Source organism: Ambystoma mexicanum, chromosome 2q (genome assembly GCF_040938575.1).
Source record: "Ambystoma mexicanum isolate Mex_15411 chromosome 2q, UKY_AmexF1_1, whole genome shotgun sequence".
Lineage (NCBI taxonomy): Eukaryota > Metazoa > Chordata > Amphibia > Caudata > Ambystomatidae > Ambystoma > Ambystoma mexicanum.
In genome coordinates, this window is record NC_090924.1 from 1,230,230,019 (window position 1) to 1,230,248,644 (window position 18,626).

The 18,626-nt window shown below is 48.6% G+C and overlaps 1 protein-coding gene across 3 annotated transcripts in view; it reads left to right on the plus strand.

The window, feature by feature from the left end:
- Positions 1-18,626, plus strand: part of VWDE (von Willebrand factor D and EGF domains) — a 550,953-nt gene that overhangs the window by 380,657 nt on the left and 151,670 nt on the right. For all 3 annotated transcript variants that reach the window (XR_011303393.1, XM_069648623.1, XM_069648624.1), the window contains exon 12: positions 2,788-3,737. Coding sequence is in view for 2 of the 3 variants with exons in the window: in XM_069648623.1 (XP_069504724.1) it covers positions 2,788-3,737 (950 nt within the window). In the remaining variant the exon portion in view is untranslated. The remainder of the gene's footprint in view (positions 1-2,787; positions 3,738-18,626) is intronic.

Sequence of the window (18,626 nt, forward strand, 5' to 3'; positions counted from 1 at the left end):
AGTGTCCGCAGATGCTCATTGTCAGTGGGCAGACGCTATTGCAAGCCCCCTCTCCGGGTATCAGGGGCACCCCTGCCTGTGGAGCGCAGGTTCCTCCCAGATCTACGTTGGGGGCTGCCCTGGACGGAACTTGCAACGGATGATGTCTCTGCCTGCTCACGTCCATGCATGTCCCTAAGGGTTTGTGAGAGCTCAGTGAGCACACGGCGCACAGCGGCAAGTTCAGCACATACGTCTTTGGACGTCGCATGCAGTTCCCCCCTCAGGCTCTCGGTGCTTCTCTCCATTTGTACTCTCAGGCTCTCAGTGCTTCTCTCCATTTCTGCCCTAAGCGTCTCAGTTGATGTTTCTATGGCTGCCTTAGTACCCCCACATTCATCAGCATGGTCCTTGAGGAGCGTGGCCAGTTGCTGCTGTTGCACGATCACCTGGTCGAGGGACTGTTGCCTCTGCTGTGCCATGGCCATTTGCGGTGGTGTCACAGAGGGGCTGGTCACCTCATGTTGCCTTGCCACAGGGCTTGTGGGGGATGGCCAGTCGTCGTCTTGTGGGTGCCCCTGCGTGGTATCCTCATGGTGTACGGGATGAAACAAACGGGGATTGAGACAGGTCATGGATGGATCTTACTCCGACATCCCCGTCTTCTGTGTCGGAGCATGCTGCCATTAATGGGGTGTCACCTATGGTGCTGCTGCCACCAGAGGCAGTGCCTTCTGTGGCATCCATTGGGGGGACCTGTGGTGGTGCTGTTGTGGGCATGCTGGCTGCTGGGGTGCCTGTTGATGTTCCCTCCTGTGTGCTGCCACTTGATTTGTGCTGCTGCCGTGTCTTGATGCGTGCAGCTGAGGTGGAGGGTCTTTGGCCGTTGGTCTTGGCCCTCTTTGCAGGTGTGCTGGTAGGGGTGTCCTGAAGCTCGTCGTTTGAATCGGACCCTGTGGTGGAGTAAAGGAGGGCGAGCGTTATTTATGGGTCTGTGGAAATTGGAATGGCAATGTATCACATGCATTGGGGTGGTACCTGAGGGTGATTTGGGTCGGGGCCTTGGAGGTGGTTTCATTTTTGTGTGGATTGAGGATGCAGTTGTTTTGCAGCCTGCAGTTAGGGTGTGCCTGCTGCACGTGTAGAGGGTGTTTTTAGGGTTTTTAATTATTTATGTATTTAATGTGAGTTTTAAAGTGCGCTGTCAGGCCAATGTATGTGGACGTTCTCCTGGACATGTGTTACTGTTGCACTATGTGGACACATGGTACTTCACATGATTGGACATTGTGGATTTGGCATTGTATTAGTTGGCCCACCTACCGGATTCTTCGGATGTCTGCACTCCTTTCTCCATCCCTCCGACTCCCTCTATACTCTCCATTCCAATGGTGGAGGCACAGATTTCTTCCCAGGGGGTCAACTTGATGGGTGATTCCGATCCTCCCCCGGTAGCTGTGGCAATGTTGCGATTGGCGGATAGTATGCTCCGTACGCGTATCCGCAGGTCGTCCCATCGCTTTCTGCATTGCAGTGGGTTGCGGGGTGCGGTCCCCACCGCACTTACCCGCTGTGCCACTAGGGCCCATATGGCCTTCTTGTTCGCAAGTGCCGTCCTGGTCATTTGCGTGGAGAAGACGACGGCAGCATTCTCCTGGAGGGTCTCTGTAAGCACGGTGAGTTCCTCACGGGAGAAGTGGACCTGCCGCTTGCGGTCGCACGCTTTTTTCGCTACTTTTCCCATTTCTATTGCTTTCACTGGGGTGGATGACGGGTTGGGATGTGTCTCAGGGTAGTATTTTTAATGGTTGTGTGGGAATTGTGATTTTATAGGTGTACGGCGTGCTGTTTCCCGTTCCGGGCCCATGTTTTTACTTCCGTTTCCGTATGTTTACGGTCACCGTACTTTCCGGTTGCCGCTCATTACGGTGACCGCTAAGATGGGTGGCGGAATTGCACCTAGGGCACCGTACGACGGCGGTGAGGCGCGTTTTGGGGACATTTCCGCCATCGCGGACTTTGCACTTCCGCCATGGCGTAGTGCTCGTGCCCGATGGGTCGGAATTGGCCGCACTTTGCTCTGTCGTGCCATGGCGGAAACGCTATTTACGCTATGGCGGTCAGGTCAGTCACTTTCCGCCAGGGTCGTAATGAGGGCCATAATGTTGTTGGTATTATTGAAACTTAGTTGGGTGTAGTGTTAGTGAAATTAGCCCTAAAACAAAACTTGCCCTACTGCAAAAACATATTCTGCCAATGCATTTTGCACCACCAGGACCATGTTTGCATAGCCTTAGCCCTTTGCCTTGCAAAGTGCATAGAATGAATCTGTGTTTTTGTTGGCCTTTATCTAATTGCTCTAGGACCGGTTAAAAGATTCTATAGTAACATATTTTGTTTCCAACAGTTGTCGGGATTTAAACGACATTGACTTCAACAATCCACACAGAAAAAGGTCACATTCATAAGCCTATAAAACAATGTTACAGTACATAGCTTGGTTATAGGTTTGGACGCACCTGATTAGATTTGTAGCAAGATGTATTGCTTCTCCATTTGAATTTTTTTTGGCACGTAATCTACATATGGTCTTTAATTTCTGAGTGGTGTAAATTAACATCGAATATAATAACTGTTGTTGAATGTTGCCATAAAATCAAAATCAGTCATGAATGTGTTTAATCCCTTTAGCTGAACTTGGCTTCTAGATAAACAATAAGGAAAAAAAACGCAAGAAATATACTTAAAATGCTTTCCATTCACCATAGTTACACTGTGTTTTTCTTTTTAATGTTTTCACCTTTGCAGAATTCCTCCAGGGGAGAGCTTTTTTGACAAAACTCCCACATCTTTGACTTCGCCCAAAAGGAAGCATTTTTGCGGATGTGCCGTTGATGACGCTGAGCCGTATCAGTCTTCAAACCGGCCGGGGCCTGGATCCCAAGATGACTTTCTGGCCCCGTGTAAAGGAAACAGCAATGTCCAGCAGTCTACCCTGATACCGGGACTAGATGTCACTGCAGAATACATCAGCTCTGTTGAACACAGCCGGGATTTGTCCAGACGGTCACCGCCCGATGAAACTGATTTGGTCAGCTTCATTTCTGGAAATAAACTGCAATTGAAAGAAACAAAACAAGTAACTGCTACAACACAACAGATGGCCACTCCTGCAGTGGATGAAGACGACAGAAAGGGCGAGCATGGAAGCCATTCCTCTAAAGGACAGTCAATCAAAAATAGATTAAAACGTCAGAATTATTATGAATACCTGCCCACATTTCCGTTTCAAAGCCTGAGTCAAACTGACCTTGAAGGATTCAACTATTTTTTCCCAGAGGACCACACGACGGATACGCAGCAGGAGTATATGCCCTCCTGGCCTACACCGTCTGGTCTTACGCATGCCGGTGCATTGGAGGCATGCCAGCAGACCATCAGCAACTCTAGCATCGCCAAATCTTGTGTGGACCTTCTTGGGGGCAGGATCGGGGATGTTTTGGAGATGTGTGTTACAGATTTGTTGCTGAAGGATGACCTCACCTGGGCAGAGGCAGGCCTCCCGTTGCTGGAGAATGATTGTGAGCGCAGGATTTTGGAAGAAGGGAGCTACAATGCTGAAAGATATGGTGATGCATTGGAAAGTATGCTCCAAGCATTAAAGTGTCCCAAACTCTGCAGTGGAAATGGACAGTGCTTGGAATGGGGATGTGCCTGCTTTGAAGGATTTAGTTCTTATGATTGCAGTATTCTTTCAGGTAAATATATCAGTGGCAATTGATGCAGAATAAGTAGACCTAACATAGAAAATTGAAGATATTGAGTTTAAGTGAAAAATTGATTGGTTTTGGGTGAGAAGAATGTATAAAGGAACATTGGGGGAGGGAGGAAAACAGGAAGGAAAGGATTGACTAATTATAGGAGCGGTGGCTGATCAGGAAACATGGCTCTCAGAAATCATTGAAAAATCTACATTAACAACCGGTGCAGGGGAACAAGCCAATCACCTACCTCCTTTTTGGGCACCAATCTCCTCCCACAGCTTCCTTTCTGCAGCCATCATTCTCCTGACATCCCAAATCCCCCTTCCCACTAGCCCTCCTGCCCTCACCCCCACCTCCTGTGATGAAACCCGCTCCATCCACGACCCTCAGCATTATTGCCATGCCACCACCCACCACTCCCCAACTGTTGGATACCTCCTTTATACAACTATAATCACCATGTCTCCATTAAATGATGACAGGAGACGGCCAGCATGTCTGTACTTCTTTATTACCATATTGCAACTGCCTCTCCTTCTCTCCTCCCCACTTAATTCCTCTCTCCAGTTCTACTCCGGCTACATTCCACATTCTACTCAGCACAACACCAGCTACCATGAACAGTGATAAGGGTGGAGTTCCTAGCCACGGCTCAGTCCATAGTAATCCTGTTAAGACTGCCCCACCTCCCCTTTTATGAAGGGACACATGCCCCCTGGGCAAGGTTAACATTTGTAAGGTTCACACACTGTTCTGTTAGCACACCGAGTGTCATGCCAGGTTGCTAAATGCATTATGGCCCATATTTGCGTGGCGGGCTTGGACTTTAATGGCCCCAAATCTTGCTTCACTTGGGCCTAATTTGCATCATAGTAGCAGGCCGTTACCAGCCAAGCTGCCAAAAAACGTGTGTATTAATGTTAGATATAATGTCTAGAATCATGCAAAGGATGTCATGCGATATGCCAAAGGCATAATCCTGTGTGTCTGTGTTAGTAAACTCTGTACTGGGTAATGTACATTTGATATGCCAGTGACTGAAAAATTGTATGGTGGTAGTATAGTAAATTGTGTAAGCCCAATAACATTCTACACCTGAGCAATGGCATTAGCTCCAGCACAAATGCAGTGCAGATATATGGTTGTTAGTTCTAATGTTGTAGTGCTAATTGCAAAATGCATTGAAGACCCCCCTGTAGGCATCGGTTGAGCCGGAAGGATGTTCTATCTGTCTGGCTGTGCCACGTGCCCATCAAACTCATTTGTTGTGGGGCACGACCTGGGCCGAATACTGCTGCAACAGTGTTGTTTTCTCAGTGCCTCGCACATAGGTCTCCTACCTTCACTATCCCACTAGAATCCAAGTTTCATCTACACTAGTGCCACCTGCCCCTACAATCCAAGGCACATAAGGCAAACGCTAAAAGCACAGGTCAGACATTAGGCTAGCAGAGGCCAGGTTTTTTTTGACTGATCTAGTTACCACTTTCATCTGCCTCTGAATACAACTGGCAATACAAAAATAACATTCTATATTAGTGCTTAAGCTAGCAGAAGTGTTCTTCTAATCATGCTTGTTAACAGAGAAAGATCACATTTCACTCCCCAACTCTAGTAAATATATTTTCTTTCAAGATGCACCTCATACATAAAAAGAACAATGCAATTTGGTAATTTGAATCAACATTTATTTTAGGGTTTAGTTTATGAGTTTCACATACAAAATGTATTTATGTTTGGATGTTGAATTGGAAAAGATCAACAGTTCTGTTGGCAATATCGCGATTGATTAACGTTAGAAAAATCCTTAATTGTTTATCTAATTTAATATAATTGAATACCTGGACTACACAATTAAATATGAAATGTCAGTACTTTGTCCAATATTTGGTATTTTATTAGATGGTTGTAATTAGCACATATGCCAATCAAGACAACAAGTGTTTCGACTCACAGGGTTCTTTGTCAAGGCTGATTGTTAGTGTAAAAGAAAAGACCTAAATAGATATGTGTGGAAGGAAATGTGTTTCACCTAAGTGTAAAAGTGTAAAGCAATTGATAAAAACAAGTACCGGTTCAATATCATTTGAAAAATAACATCTGTATGTACGACATGTTTGCGTAGATCAAACATGGCAATAACAGTTTAGCACATAACATCATGTTAACATATGATACAGACCAAGTTCATATACATTACATTGACGAGATATTCCATTTGAACCAGAAGATTGAAAACATTTAACACAACCCGAGAGGAGGAGGAAAAACGGAAAAAACAAGAGAAACTACGTTAGAAACATTGCATAATTACTACATGGTAAGTGAACAAAGATGAGTATACATTGCGAATCTCAGGTCAGTTGGAGACTGCCCCCTCAATCAGTGACATCAGGATTGAGGGTCTGAAGCACACTCAGCTCCTCTTTTTATTACAGGAAAGCGAACAAATTTCAGAATATAACCTGATCAAACATTTGGATATAGAGGAATACGTCCTAGGTATACTGCAAGTAAAGAGCAAGTCTAGATTTACTCTCAACATATCAGGGAATGGCATTGACACATTCCAACAGGCAGTAACCATAGATATTCATGGACTTGAAGACAGGAGAAAGATAGGTAGACGCCCAATCAGGAAGAGTCTGAATACAGCAGATAGTCAGGTACTGAATACTCTGAGATCATACAAACATCATTATCAAGGAGGCAGACAACGGAGGGAACAGTGTCCCTCTCAATTGAAAGGACTATATTAAGATGACTGCTAGACATATACAGACCCCTGACTGTTATGAACAGCTCATGACCAACACAACCAAGAACAACATCACAATTGAACAAATTGGGTTATTAAATGGTACGGAAAGGGTCTGATCACAGATGAGGAAAAATCATTTCTGATAGTTGAACATCCCAGGATGCTGACTATATATTTCTTACCTAAGATTCATGAACACTTTGATGAAATTCCAGAGAGAAGACCCATCCTGAGTTGGATAAGCTGGGTCACTGAGCCCATTGCTAAATATGTATTACATGGCCACAATAGTGGCCATGTAGTTATGGTTAGGTTGGTGTTTCCATAGGAAGAGCACTTTTTGGGTGGTTTATAACTTCGCTCTCCCTGGATGAATCCTCACCAAACTTTGCAAAAAGAAGTATATGGCCCACTCTGAATTTTTTTGCAAACTTTGGTGAGGATTCGTCCAGGGGGGGAAAAGATATAGGGGGGCTCCCAAAATTTCTTTTTTTCCCATAGACTGAATGGGAAAAAAATGTTGCTTGCGCCTACAGCCCAAACCGCTGGACGGATTTTCACCAAATTTGGACCAGGAGCAGCGGCTTGGTCCTGAAATCGTGCTTTTGCAAATTTGGTGAAAATCCGTCCAGTAGTTTTTTTTAAAATGACCAAAAAGTAGGTAAAGAAAAATTAGTGATATCTGTGTTCGGTCCGTGGACACACTTCCCTGTTCGCTCTGCGGACAGTGTCCTGTTTGGCCGAGTTGCTTACGTCATGTCCGCGGACATATGGCGTGTTCGCTGATTGGACGGTGTTAAGCGTGAAGCGCGTCAGATTTTCGGTAGCGCCCGCCATCTTGGATTCGCGGACGTCCACGGACAGCGCAGTGAAAGTTTGTTCGAAATCTGTATTTAGTAGAGTGTGTTGTTGTGTGGGAGTGTTTGGGGAGGATGGGAGGGTTTGAGATAGGTCAAATGTTGTCGTTTTTTATTTGGTGGACATTCTTTTTGTGTTCGATTTGTCTGCGGACATCGCGGGTGTTCTGAAATGTTCTAAATAAACTGAATGGGTGGTGTTCTGAGGACTCAAAATGTGTCCCTTTTGTTCGCAAGTAAGCTGAAACTGTTCCAACAACACTTGCGGTGTCCTGGGGGTGTTCTGAGGACACTGTCCGTATTGTTTGTTGTCAAGTTTAAACTTTTCTAAGAACTCTTGCGGTGTCCTGAAATGTTCGTAGGGGGTGTCCTGAAGACGCTGTCCGTATTGTTCTCTGGCAAGTTGAAAGTGTTCTAAGAACTCTCGTGGTGTCCTGAAATGTTTGGAAATAAACAAAATGGGGGTGTTCTGAGGACGCTGTCCGTATTGTTCGTTGTCAAGTTGAAAGTGTTCTAAGAACTCTCGCGGTGTCCTGAAATGTTCGTAAGGGGTGTCCTGAAGATGCTGTCCATATTGTTCTGTGGCAAGCTGAATGTGTTCTAAGAACTCTCACGGTGTCCTGAAATGTTCGCAGATAAACAAAATGGGGGTGTGTTCTAAGAACTCAGGCGGTGTCCTTAAATGTTCATAGGGGGTGTCCTGAAGACGCTGTCCGTATTGTTCTGTGGCAAGCTGAATGTGTTCTAAGAACTCTGGCGGTGTCCTGAAATGTTCGCAAATGCACAAAATGGGGGTGTGTTCTAAGAACTCAAGCAGTGTCCTGAAATGTTTGTATGGGGTGTCCTGAAGACACTGTCTTTATTGTTCTGGGGCAAGCTGAATGTGTTCTAAGAACTCTCGCGGTGTCCTGAAATAAACAAAATGGGTGTGTTCTGAGGACGCTGTCCGTATTGTTCGTTGCCAAGTTGAAAGTGTTCTAAGAACTCTTGCGGCATTCTGAAATGTTCGTAGGGGGTGTCCTGAAGACGCTGTTCGTATTGTTCGCTGGTAAATTGAAAGTGTTCTAAGAACACTGGTGATGTCCGCGGACATTAAGGGGGTAATTCATAGAATTCAGCGCACAAGTGGCGCACGCGGCTGGCGCACAGTCTCGCGTGCGAAACCCTGCGCCAGCCGCATGCGCCAAAACCCATTTCCGCGCACAGCGTATTCATGGATTCCAGCCACCAAAACCAGCCGTGGCGCACAGTGGCGCAGCGACCTTGCAGCAGTGCCAGTTACGCCCCCAAGAACGCCTTCCGCGCAGGGAAAAGCCATCAAAATCCCCAATCCAGCGCAAAGGGCTGCGCTAACCCTGTACCAGCACGGCAAGCGGGCTACGTGTATCACTGGGGTGTGCGGGAAGTACCTCACGCGATTGGCCCCGTGCGAGCAGGGTACGCGTATTACAGGGGTGCGCGGGAAGTTCCACACGCGATTGGCCTGGGCGCGTGTATTTCAGGGGCTCGCGGGTGGTTTCACACGCGATCGGCCCAGGGGGAGCGTGTGCGTGTATTTCAGGGGTGCGTGGGAAGTTCCACACGCGATTGGCCTGGGCGCGTGTATTTCAGGGGTGCGCGGGAAGTTCCACACGCGATTGGCCTGTGCGCGTGTATTTCAGGGGTGCGCGGGAAGTTCCACACGCGATTGGCCTGGGCGCGTGTATTTCAGGGGTGCGCGGGAAGTTCCACACGCGATTGGCCTGTGCGCGTGTATTTCAGGGGTGCGCGGGAAGTTCCACACGCGATTGGCCTGTGCGCGTGTATTTCAGGGGTGCGCGGGAAGTTCCACACGCGATTGGCCTGGGCGCGTGTATTTCAGGGGTGCGCGGGAAGTTCCACACGCGATTGGCCTGGGCGCGTGTATTTCAGGGGTGCGTGGGAAGTTCCACACGCGATTGGCCTAGGCGCGTGTATTTCAGGGGTGCGCGGGAAGTTCCACACGCGATTGGCCTGTGCGTGTGTATTTCAGGGGTGCGCGGGAAGTTCCACACGCGATTGGCCTGTGCGCGTGTATTTCAGGGGTGCGCGGGAAGTTCCACACGCGATTGGCCTGTGCGCGTGTATTTCAGGGGTGCGCGGGAAGTTCCACACGCGATTGGCCTGGGCGCGTGTATTTCAGGGGTGCACGGGAAGTTCCACACGTGATTGGCCTGTGCGCGTCTATTTCAGGGGTGCGCGGGAAGTTCCACACGCGATTGGCCTGGGCGCGTGTATTTCAGGGGTGCGTGAGAAGTTCCACACGCGATTGGCCTGGGTGCGTGTATTTCAGGGGTGCGCGGGAAGTTCCACACGCGATTGGCCTGGGCGCGTGTATTCCAGGGGTGCGCGGGAAGTTCCACACGCGATTGGGCTGCGTGCGGGTATTAGGGGTGCGCGCAAAGTTTCACACGCGATTGGGCTGCGTTTGGGTATTAGGGGTGCGTGCAAAGTTTCACACGCGATTGGGCTGCGTGCGGGTATTAGGGGTGCGCGCGAAGTTTTACACGCGATTGGGCTGCGTGCGGGTATTACAGGGGTGCGCACGAAGTTTTACACGCGATTTCAGCAGGGTACGTGTATTTCAGGGGTACCGGGGAGTCCTACATGTGATTTGCCAGTGTGGGTCCTCCCAGGTGTTCCCTGTACACCCTCCACGGCCCCTGCAGGCAGCCCACACCACAGGGGACTACCCTGCATCCCTGGACATGTCCCGCAGGCAGCCCACCCAACATGGGCATGCCCCCCAGCAAAGGCACATGTCTCCTTGCACCAATGATCACCAAGGGGCAGCCTCCACCAGGCCCCCACCCATGTCTCCCAGCACCCCCACCCCCCCAGTCACCAGGGGCAGCCTCCACCAGGCCCCCACCCATGTCTCCCAGCACCCCCACCCCCCCAGTCACCAGGGGCAGCCTCCACCAGGCCCCCACCCATGTCTCCCAGCACCCCCACCCCCCCAGTCACCAGGGGCAGCCTCCACCAGGCCCCCACCCATGTCTCCCACCACCCCCACCCCCCAGCACTGTGGGGCATCTGCCAGCAGGCCCCCACCCATGTCCAACTCATCTTCCCCACCACCCCCACCCCCCAGCACTGTGGGGCACCTGCCAGCAGGCCCCCACCCATGTCCAACTCATGTTCCCCACCACCCCCACCCCCCAGCACTGTGGGGCACCTGCCAGCAGGCCCCCACTCATGTCCCACTCATGTCCCCTTGCACCCCCACCCCCCAGCACTGTGGGGCACCTGCCAGCAGGCCCCCAACCATGTCCCCCTGCCCCCAGGTCCTGACGATACACAATCATGGCAGTAATGGGCAGCATACCCAGCACAAACACCCAGCCAAGGATTGCATCCACCCACATAGCAAATGCAATTACATGATACAACCCCAATGGCAAGTATGTAAATGAACACATGTCCGTCACACACACATACACAATGGGTGCAAGTGAATGTCAAAACCCATATCATGACATGCATGAAACCAATGAGAAAATACCACAAAAGAAAGTTATAAAAACATGTATTCTCGAAGAAAATGAAGTAAACTAATCAAACATACAACAATGGGGATAACAAAATAAATTGTCCATGTCCGATAAGTAATGTAAAAATCCAAAAAAACAAAGGAATCCAAAAACTAATGTTGTCCAAATGCAAAATCATGGTGAAAAAAAATAAGGAAAAACCATTGCCTCATGGTGAACACAAATATAAATCAAAAAAATGTATTTCAAAAAATCCAACTATACACAAGAATATTCCAGGGTCCATGAGCCCAACACTATAAATGAAACCTACTACTACCTAATAAAAAACTATATACAGAAAAGTGGCCATTGTCCGAGCGGTCCAAAAAAATCTCAAAAAATAAAGGAAACCTAACACTAACTAACTAAAGAACTATATACAATGGCAGCGGGCAAGTCCTGAGGCTCACTCTGTGATGTTGCCGGCCAGGGCATCATCGAACTCCATGTCGATGTCCTGGAGGCGGGACTCTGTCCTGGCCCCGAGGTCTCGCAGGGATAACCCCATGTTCACCTCAAACTCCCTGCGAGCTTCCTCGAGGCACTCAGCCCGCCTCAACGCCCGACGCATGGAGAACTCCGCCCTGACCATGGTGAGCCGCTCCTCTTCCGCCCGCTGCCGCTCCGCACCTATCCGCTGGACCAACTGCTCCCACACGGAAGACACTACCATCCCAGGGTTCTCCTGCCCTCCGGCCGATGCCTGCACCTCTGATCTTGATGGCCCCGACCAATGATGCCTCCCACGTCGAGCCTGCTGCTGCCTCCGACGCCACTGCCTCTGCCAGCACGACGGCATCCAGGATGATGGAAACCACCGACGCCGTCGTGCACGTGCCCTGCCCGATGATGCCGTCACATCCTCCATCTGCTGGGGTCCAGTTGCTGTGTTGTCCACCCCTGCTGGACCTCTGACTCCCGACTGTGGCAGGGATGGGATCCCCACCGAGCTGGCTGCATTGGTCAGGGCAGGTCCACAGGGGGCCCTGGTGGCATCTGGGCCGGAAGACGGCAAGGAGAACGACTGGCGTATAGTCTCCACAGAGGAGGAGAGGGCCGCCAGATTGGCCGACACATGCAGGAAACCCCCGAACATGGACGATCCCAATTGGGCCACGTCGGCACGGTGCTCTTCGTGATGACGTGCGTGCTCCTCCTGGGAAGCACGCACGGCATCACGAATCACAGCCGTGCGCATTGCGACCCCAATCAGGACCTTCTCCATACGGCCAGGGGTCCCCTCGTCCGCAGGTGGAGGGGAGTCAGATGACATGGACATCCCCTCTACCTGCGGACGGGCCTGGGACGGGGCATCCCTGCTGGTGCATGGTGGTGCACCCACAGGGTCAGGGACAGCGACATGCACAGGCCCCTCCACGGTGACCTGTGCTGCCTCCTGCCCCTGCCCCTGGACTGCACCACTTGCACCAGCAGGGATGCCCCCACCAGGCCCCAAGTGCGCCTCAGTGGCGGCCTTCTCTTCCTCTGTGGAAACCACCAACCTGGATGGCTCCTCACCGTCTTCCGCCGTAGCAGGCCCCTGTGGGGGCTCACCCACCCCTTCCGCTGCAGCCGTGGGGGCATCCTCGCCGCCTTGCTCCACAGCGCCGTCTCCGCCCTCTTCTTCACTAGCCGCTGCATAGAGGGAGACATAGAACACAAGCATCAGGGTACTGTACAATGGTCCCCTAGACAGGAAGCAATAGCAGATGAGTGCCACTGTCAAAGTACACTTCCATCATGTCCCCCCACAACACATGTGTCAGTCCAGGCAAAACACACACAGTGACAGTCATGGTGCATGCCATGGACATTTCCATACATGTCCAATGGACTCTCGAAACATACAATGTAATGCTACTCACATGCATCATGGGTCATGCCTATCACATGCACACACTTCACCTCAGTCACATCCATCTGGCCCCGTACACCCCAATCACAGTGGATACAAGGATGACTAGGCTGCATCAGTGAATCTGTACATTGTCACAGACATGTGTCATGCATCCATGGCATTCACAAGTCACAGACACGCAGGTCAGGCACACAGACATGGATACCATATATGTACCTGGCATCAGCACCCATCCCTCACCCCCACCCATGTCCAGGAACAGAGACTGCCATGCTCTCATGTGTACAATCTGCATAGGGCTCCCCATGTCGCATTTAAACACATGCAACGACCGTGCGGTTCACACATTGCTGATCGCACATGCATTACCATGATGTCCCTGCACACATACATGCGTACATGGCCTATGTCACACATGCAGGCAAGTATCAGACAACCAGCACACTGCAACATGCCCTGTCTCACAAAGCAATGCTTGGCCACTTACCGCTCAACTCCAGACGGGTCTCCCTCTCAAGGACCTGGGCGTGGAGCGCTGGGTGTGCGCGTTCCAGGACCCTCAACTGGATGGAACTCATGCAGCCCCGGCCCCCCTCCACGAGGCGCTGGGCCTTCATGAGGGTCCTGGGCCTCAAGTCCTCCCAGCGCTTCTTGACCTTCTGGATGGTGCGGGTTGCCACCCCCTCCGCGTTGATGGCAACCACACAGTTGGCCCAGATCCTCTCCCGTCCTTCCCTGTTGGCGCGGGACGATCCGAAGAGGGCATCATACTGCCCCAGGACTTGCTCCACCAGGACACCAACTTCGGTGGCAGTGAAGCTGGTGCCCCTCTGCCCCTCTGGCCGGGGGTTGCCACTGGGGTCAGATGTGGATGTGCCCGACATGGCAACCCCAGGGGCAGGAGTGGGTGGGCAACTGGGTCCTGGGGCTGGGCTGTGGAGCGATGTTATTCGAGTCGGGAGTCTTCTGTACCAGCAGGGGTGGACACAGCAACTGGACCCCTGCAGATGGCTGATGTGCAGGCACCAAATGGCAGGGCACGGTGGCAGCAGGCAGGCAGGCAGGCAGGCAGGCAGCAGCAGATGGCACGTGGGAGGCTGCTCGGGGCACTGGGGGGCAGTGATTCGGCCTTCTGGGCAGGAGCGTGGTCTTCCGTGTGTTTTGGCGTGGCCAGCTTGATACGGAGTGATTTGGCACGTGAAAATCCTGCACGTCAGCGTGAAAATCGAGGAAAGGCCCTTAGCGCGTAAGCGCGTCAGCACGCGTACGCGATTTCATTGGACCAAAGGCCCTTACAGCGTAAGCGCGTCTGTGACGTTTTGCACACGGGCGTTGCCCTGGCAGGGCTTGGAGATCCCGCGTGCCTTTATGTTCTGTACGTGCTTTTCGTGCGGTGCGTGTGTTTTCCATCCGTTGGGGTTCACACGCTATTACTTCACAGCGGGTGTTGGCTACGCGTTCTTCTACACGCAAGGCAGACGGTGAGTGGTACCCCTCTCCCCCGGGCCCGATCGCGTGAAAAAGTTCACGCGAACCCCTGAAATACACGTAGCCCGCTCCCCCAGGCCCGATCGTGTGAAAAACTTCACGCGAACCCCTGAAATACACGTGCCCCGCACCCCCAGGCCCGATCGCGTGAAAAAGTTCACGCGAGCCCCCGATATACACGTAGCCCGCTCCCCCAGGCCAGATCGCGTGAAAAAGTTCACGCGAACCCCTGAAATACACGTAGCCCGCTCCCCCAGGCCAGATCGCGTGAAAAAGTTCACGCGAACCCCTGAAATACACGTAGCCCGCTCCCCCAGGCCCGATCGCATGAAAAAGTTCACGCGAACCCCTGAAATACACGTGCCCCGCACCCCCAGGCCCGATCGTGTGAAAAAGTTCACGCGAACCCCCGATATACACGTAGCCCGCTCCCCCAGGCCAGATCGCATGAAAAAGTTCACGCGAACCCCTGAAATACACTTAGCCCGCTCCTACACGTACCCCGCTCAATCGCGTGTGTGACTTCCCGGCAACCCCGAAATACACGTGCCCCGCTCGCACGATTGCTGTATGTTGCCACTTTTGTAATGCGCAGGGACGCTACCGCCTGCCTTCGTGTGGCGGACGTGTTTCGGCTTGTGCGTGTCTTTCGCTGTGCGTGGCTTTGCCCTATTCGATTCCATGAATACGTGTGGTTCGGGTGCGTGTGGGCGTTCCGTCTGCTTCCCTGCAGTACATCCCCAGTTACGCCCTTGTTTTCGCGAGTTGTTCCCCATTCCGCGCGTTACGCCCCGTGTTCCGCCCACTTTCTAGTGTATGCGCAGAGGTTGTGCGCTTTCACTGTGCGCGTCGCGCACGTCTTTCGGGATGTTGCAGTGACGTGTGCGCCATGCACGGGTTTGGCGCACATCCCGAGGTAAACACGCGCAGGGACTTTTCCGCTTGCGCCTGCTTGCGCCTGCTTGCGCGAAGATTTTCGGCGCACGTTTGTTCCATGAATCGGCCCCTAAAAGTTTCCATAGGCCATAGTTGAAATGTTTGAGTGTATGGGTGTGATATGCTGCGGTGGTTGTGGCCAGGGCATAGAGTGTTGGGTGCATGACCATTTGGTCATGCACCCAACACTCTATGCCCTGGCCACAACCACCGCAGCATATCCCAGTTATAGTTGCTTATAACTTTGGGTCAAAAACTAATTTATAAGGAACAAAGTTATAAGATATTATGGGTGTGATATGCTGCAATGGTTGTGGCTATGGCATAGAGTGTATTATATACTTACTGTTTGGTTTAGTAACTGGAGTACATGTATTACTTCTTGATTTCTGTGATAAAAGAAAATAGCATGTTAGTATTAGTATTTTGTAATGACTTATTACATTGTATAATCAACCTTTTTTTTTGGACCCTCATATTTAGTAGATTACAAACCAAACCAGAGTACTGTGCAATTTGCCCAGTTTCTGTGTTCGTTGCTAAAATCATTGGGTCTGTGGGAGAAAAAAAAATCCATGTTGGATTAAAAAAAACCCTTTTTCTGTTATGCTACAGTTTATTTGTTTGTTTGTTTTCAGTGTTCACTTGTTGCTTCTGGCTAATGGTTTATACATTGGCTTGTTACATTTTTTTGGAGCAGTAAAATATTATTTATTTGTTTGGATATTATAAAATTTTGGAGCAGTTAGATACCAGTAGGCGTATTCCAACTGTCTATTTATTGATATATTTCAGTGGTATTGATTTATTTGTTTGGATATTTTAAAATTTTGGGGCAGTTAGATACCAATTGGCGTATTCTAACTGTTATTTTTTGCTCTAATTTAGTGGTATTCATTTATCTGATTAGTTGTTCTAGAATCTTTGGGCACTTATATAGCTTTTGGAATATTCTAACAGTTTATATTTTTTTACTACAAGTTTAGTTAAGGTTTAAGAACAATTTATTTATCAAATTTTGGTTTTAAGAACATTAAATAAGCATTTGTAAGATTTGCTGGTAATCTCTGCTTGAGAGTAATGGTACTATCATTACATCCAAACCATCCACATTTCTTTTTTATATATGCAGTGTAGTGACCTGCATTGGTTGTGGCTCCTGCGTGGTAGATTATACCTATTGTTGTGAAGGTTTTCTTGCCAATTGATATTTGACAATGTGTGAATCCAGTCAGCTTGCAGTTGTTTTTGGTACCATCTGCATTGTAACGTAGAAACATTAGTATTACGTATTTACTATGTGTTTGTATTACTAATGTGGAGCGATTATCTGAATTGCAGGTAGAACATAATCTACCATGGTTTGCATATTGTACAAGTTGCTGAAATGGAATGGATTCACAATTAGGTATTGATATATATACGAAGCGTTCATTGGGGATTTCTTCTCGTGTCACATCGTTGCAGAGAGTGCATGTATGTTTCCACATGTATGAAATCTGGAAGATTTCATTTATAGGTATGTTTTTGTTTTCTAGTACTTGTAGTAGGTACATTAGAAATTCTTGGGGATCTTCCTGTGCGTGTATAGTGAATTTAACCATTCCAGCACAGTAGTCCAATTCTTGTTTTATTCCATAAACACTTTATATGTGTTATCAGGATTGTTTGCTGCATTTCTGTGAAATACTAACATTTGCAAACACAATTGGTATGTACTGTGTAAGTAAATGTTGTCAATAATTGGTGGTAATTGAAATAGAATATTCATTGCTACATTTGCGTAGCAATTTACACCAACTATATTTGAGAGTTTAAATGGACCAGGTAGTTCTGTATCTGACTGCTTTTTTTGGAGTTTGACTTCCTTCTTTGAAGAAGTACCTGGTTTATTTTCCCTAATTGATTCTTTTTTGCTTGTGGTATTTGATGAACTATTAGTTGTATTCTCTTTGGAGGATTTGCATTGACATCCTGTTGCATTTCTGTTTGATTTATTTTTATTTTATAATGTTTTACTTTTTGTGGAACAGAATATGTGTTTAGATGGGGGGTGTATAGTGAGCGAAGTCTATTGTATTCTAAAATGGAAGGAATATCAGTGTTTACTTTACTTGCATCAAAGTTGATTAGAATTAGTCCGTCAAGTGTACGTAAGCGTGATAATGCTACGTAGGTCATGCCTTCTTTAAAGACTGTGTTACCAATATCTATCATTGCTTTGTCTAGGGTAAGACCTTGTGATTTATGAATTGTGACTGCGTATGCAAGAGTTAGAGAAAATTGTTCTCTGCGTACATACATGTCTTTGAAGAGAAGGAATCGAGCTATTGAGTGTCCTATCCTTTTTTTGTTGTGCCAGGAGAGAGTTTCTCAGATACTCTTTTTGTTGAACAACAGATAACTATGGCTGTGTGTTTCAGAAAACAGATTGTTTGGATTTTGGGAGATTCATGGATACATTGGTTGAAGGTGCATGCAGAAAGCTGTGGAGTAGCTGTAGATCTTGGATTTCCACATGTGGAAGTACACTGACATGGAGTATGTGGAATGAAGTGGTTGGACTTGCTACCTCTTTGTGCTACTTTGGAGACAGAGTAACATCCAGACATAATTGTAATTCATTGTGGAGGCAATAGTTTACGACATGTGTCTGGAATTTCTTTGCAATTTTCTATGAAGGAAGGACTTGGGAAGGTCATGGACATGTTTCCTAATTCTCAAGTAATATTTTACAGATTGCACAGAGACAAATGTGGCTTCGTCCTTCTTCATTTGGTCCACGAATGGAAAAAGCAAGGCGCAATGTTAATAAGGCTGTTTGTGCCTGTCTAAGAGATGTTGGCATGTCCTATTCTCATAATGAAAATATTATGTTTCGTAGTACATACATTTTTCGCAGAGATGGAGTCCATCTTACTTATGCTGGCAATCAGATTTTTTGACAAATATACAAAATGCATTACGACCTTTTTTAGATTTACAGCATCTATTTTGAAGTAGGTGTTAAGTATTTTTAATTGTTGACATACAAACACCTCCCAAAGGCTCTTTTAAGAGCCACCACTTCCTACCAGAGAAAATTGCAATGGTTATGATAGGGTACCAACCCATTTTTTTTATGTCCGTGAACTGTCCGCGGACTTCTCAAAAATGCAAAGGGCCCTGCTTCATTTATTTTCACTTCTTTTTTTTAACTGTGAAAGGCGGCTCTGAAAAGAGCCTTATTTTTTTTGATTTTTGTAATTTTGTATTTTTTTTTGTTTTTTTAGACACAACACACTAGGAGAGGAGGGGAAAGGAGGGTAAAGGGGGGACACCAACCACAGGGATAAGAAAGGGCGAGCTGAGAGAGGAAGATGTAGAGTGGTTTTATTTGGGTAGTGAGCAGGTCTTCTCGTGCTCTGAGACGATAGTCTCAAAAGCACT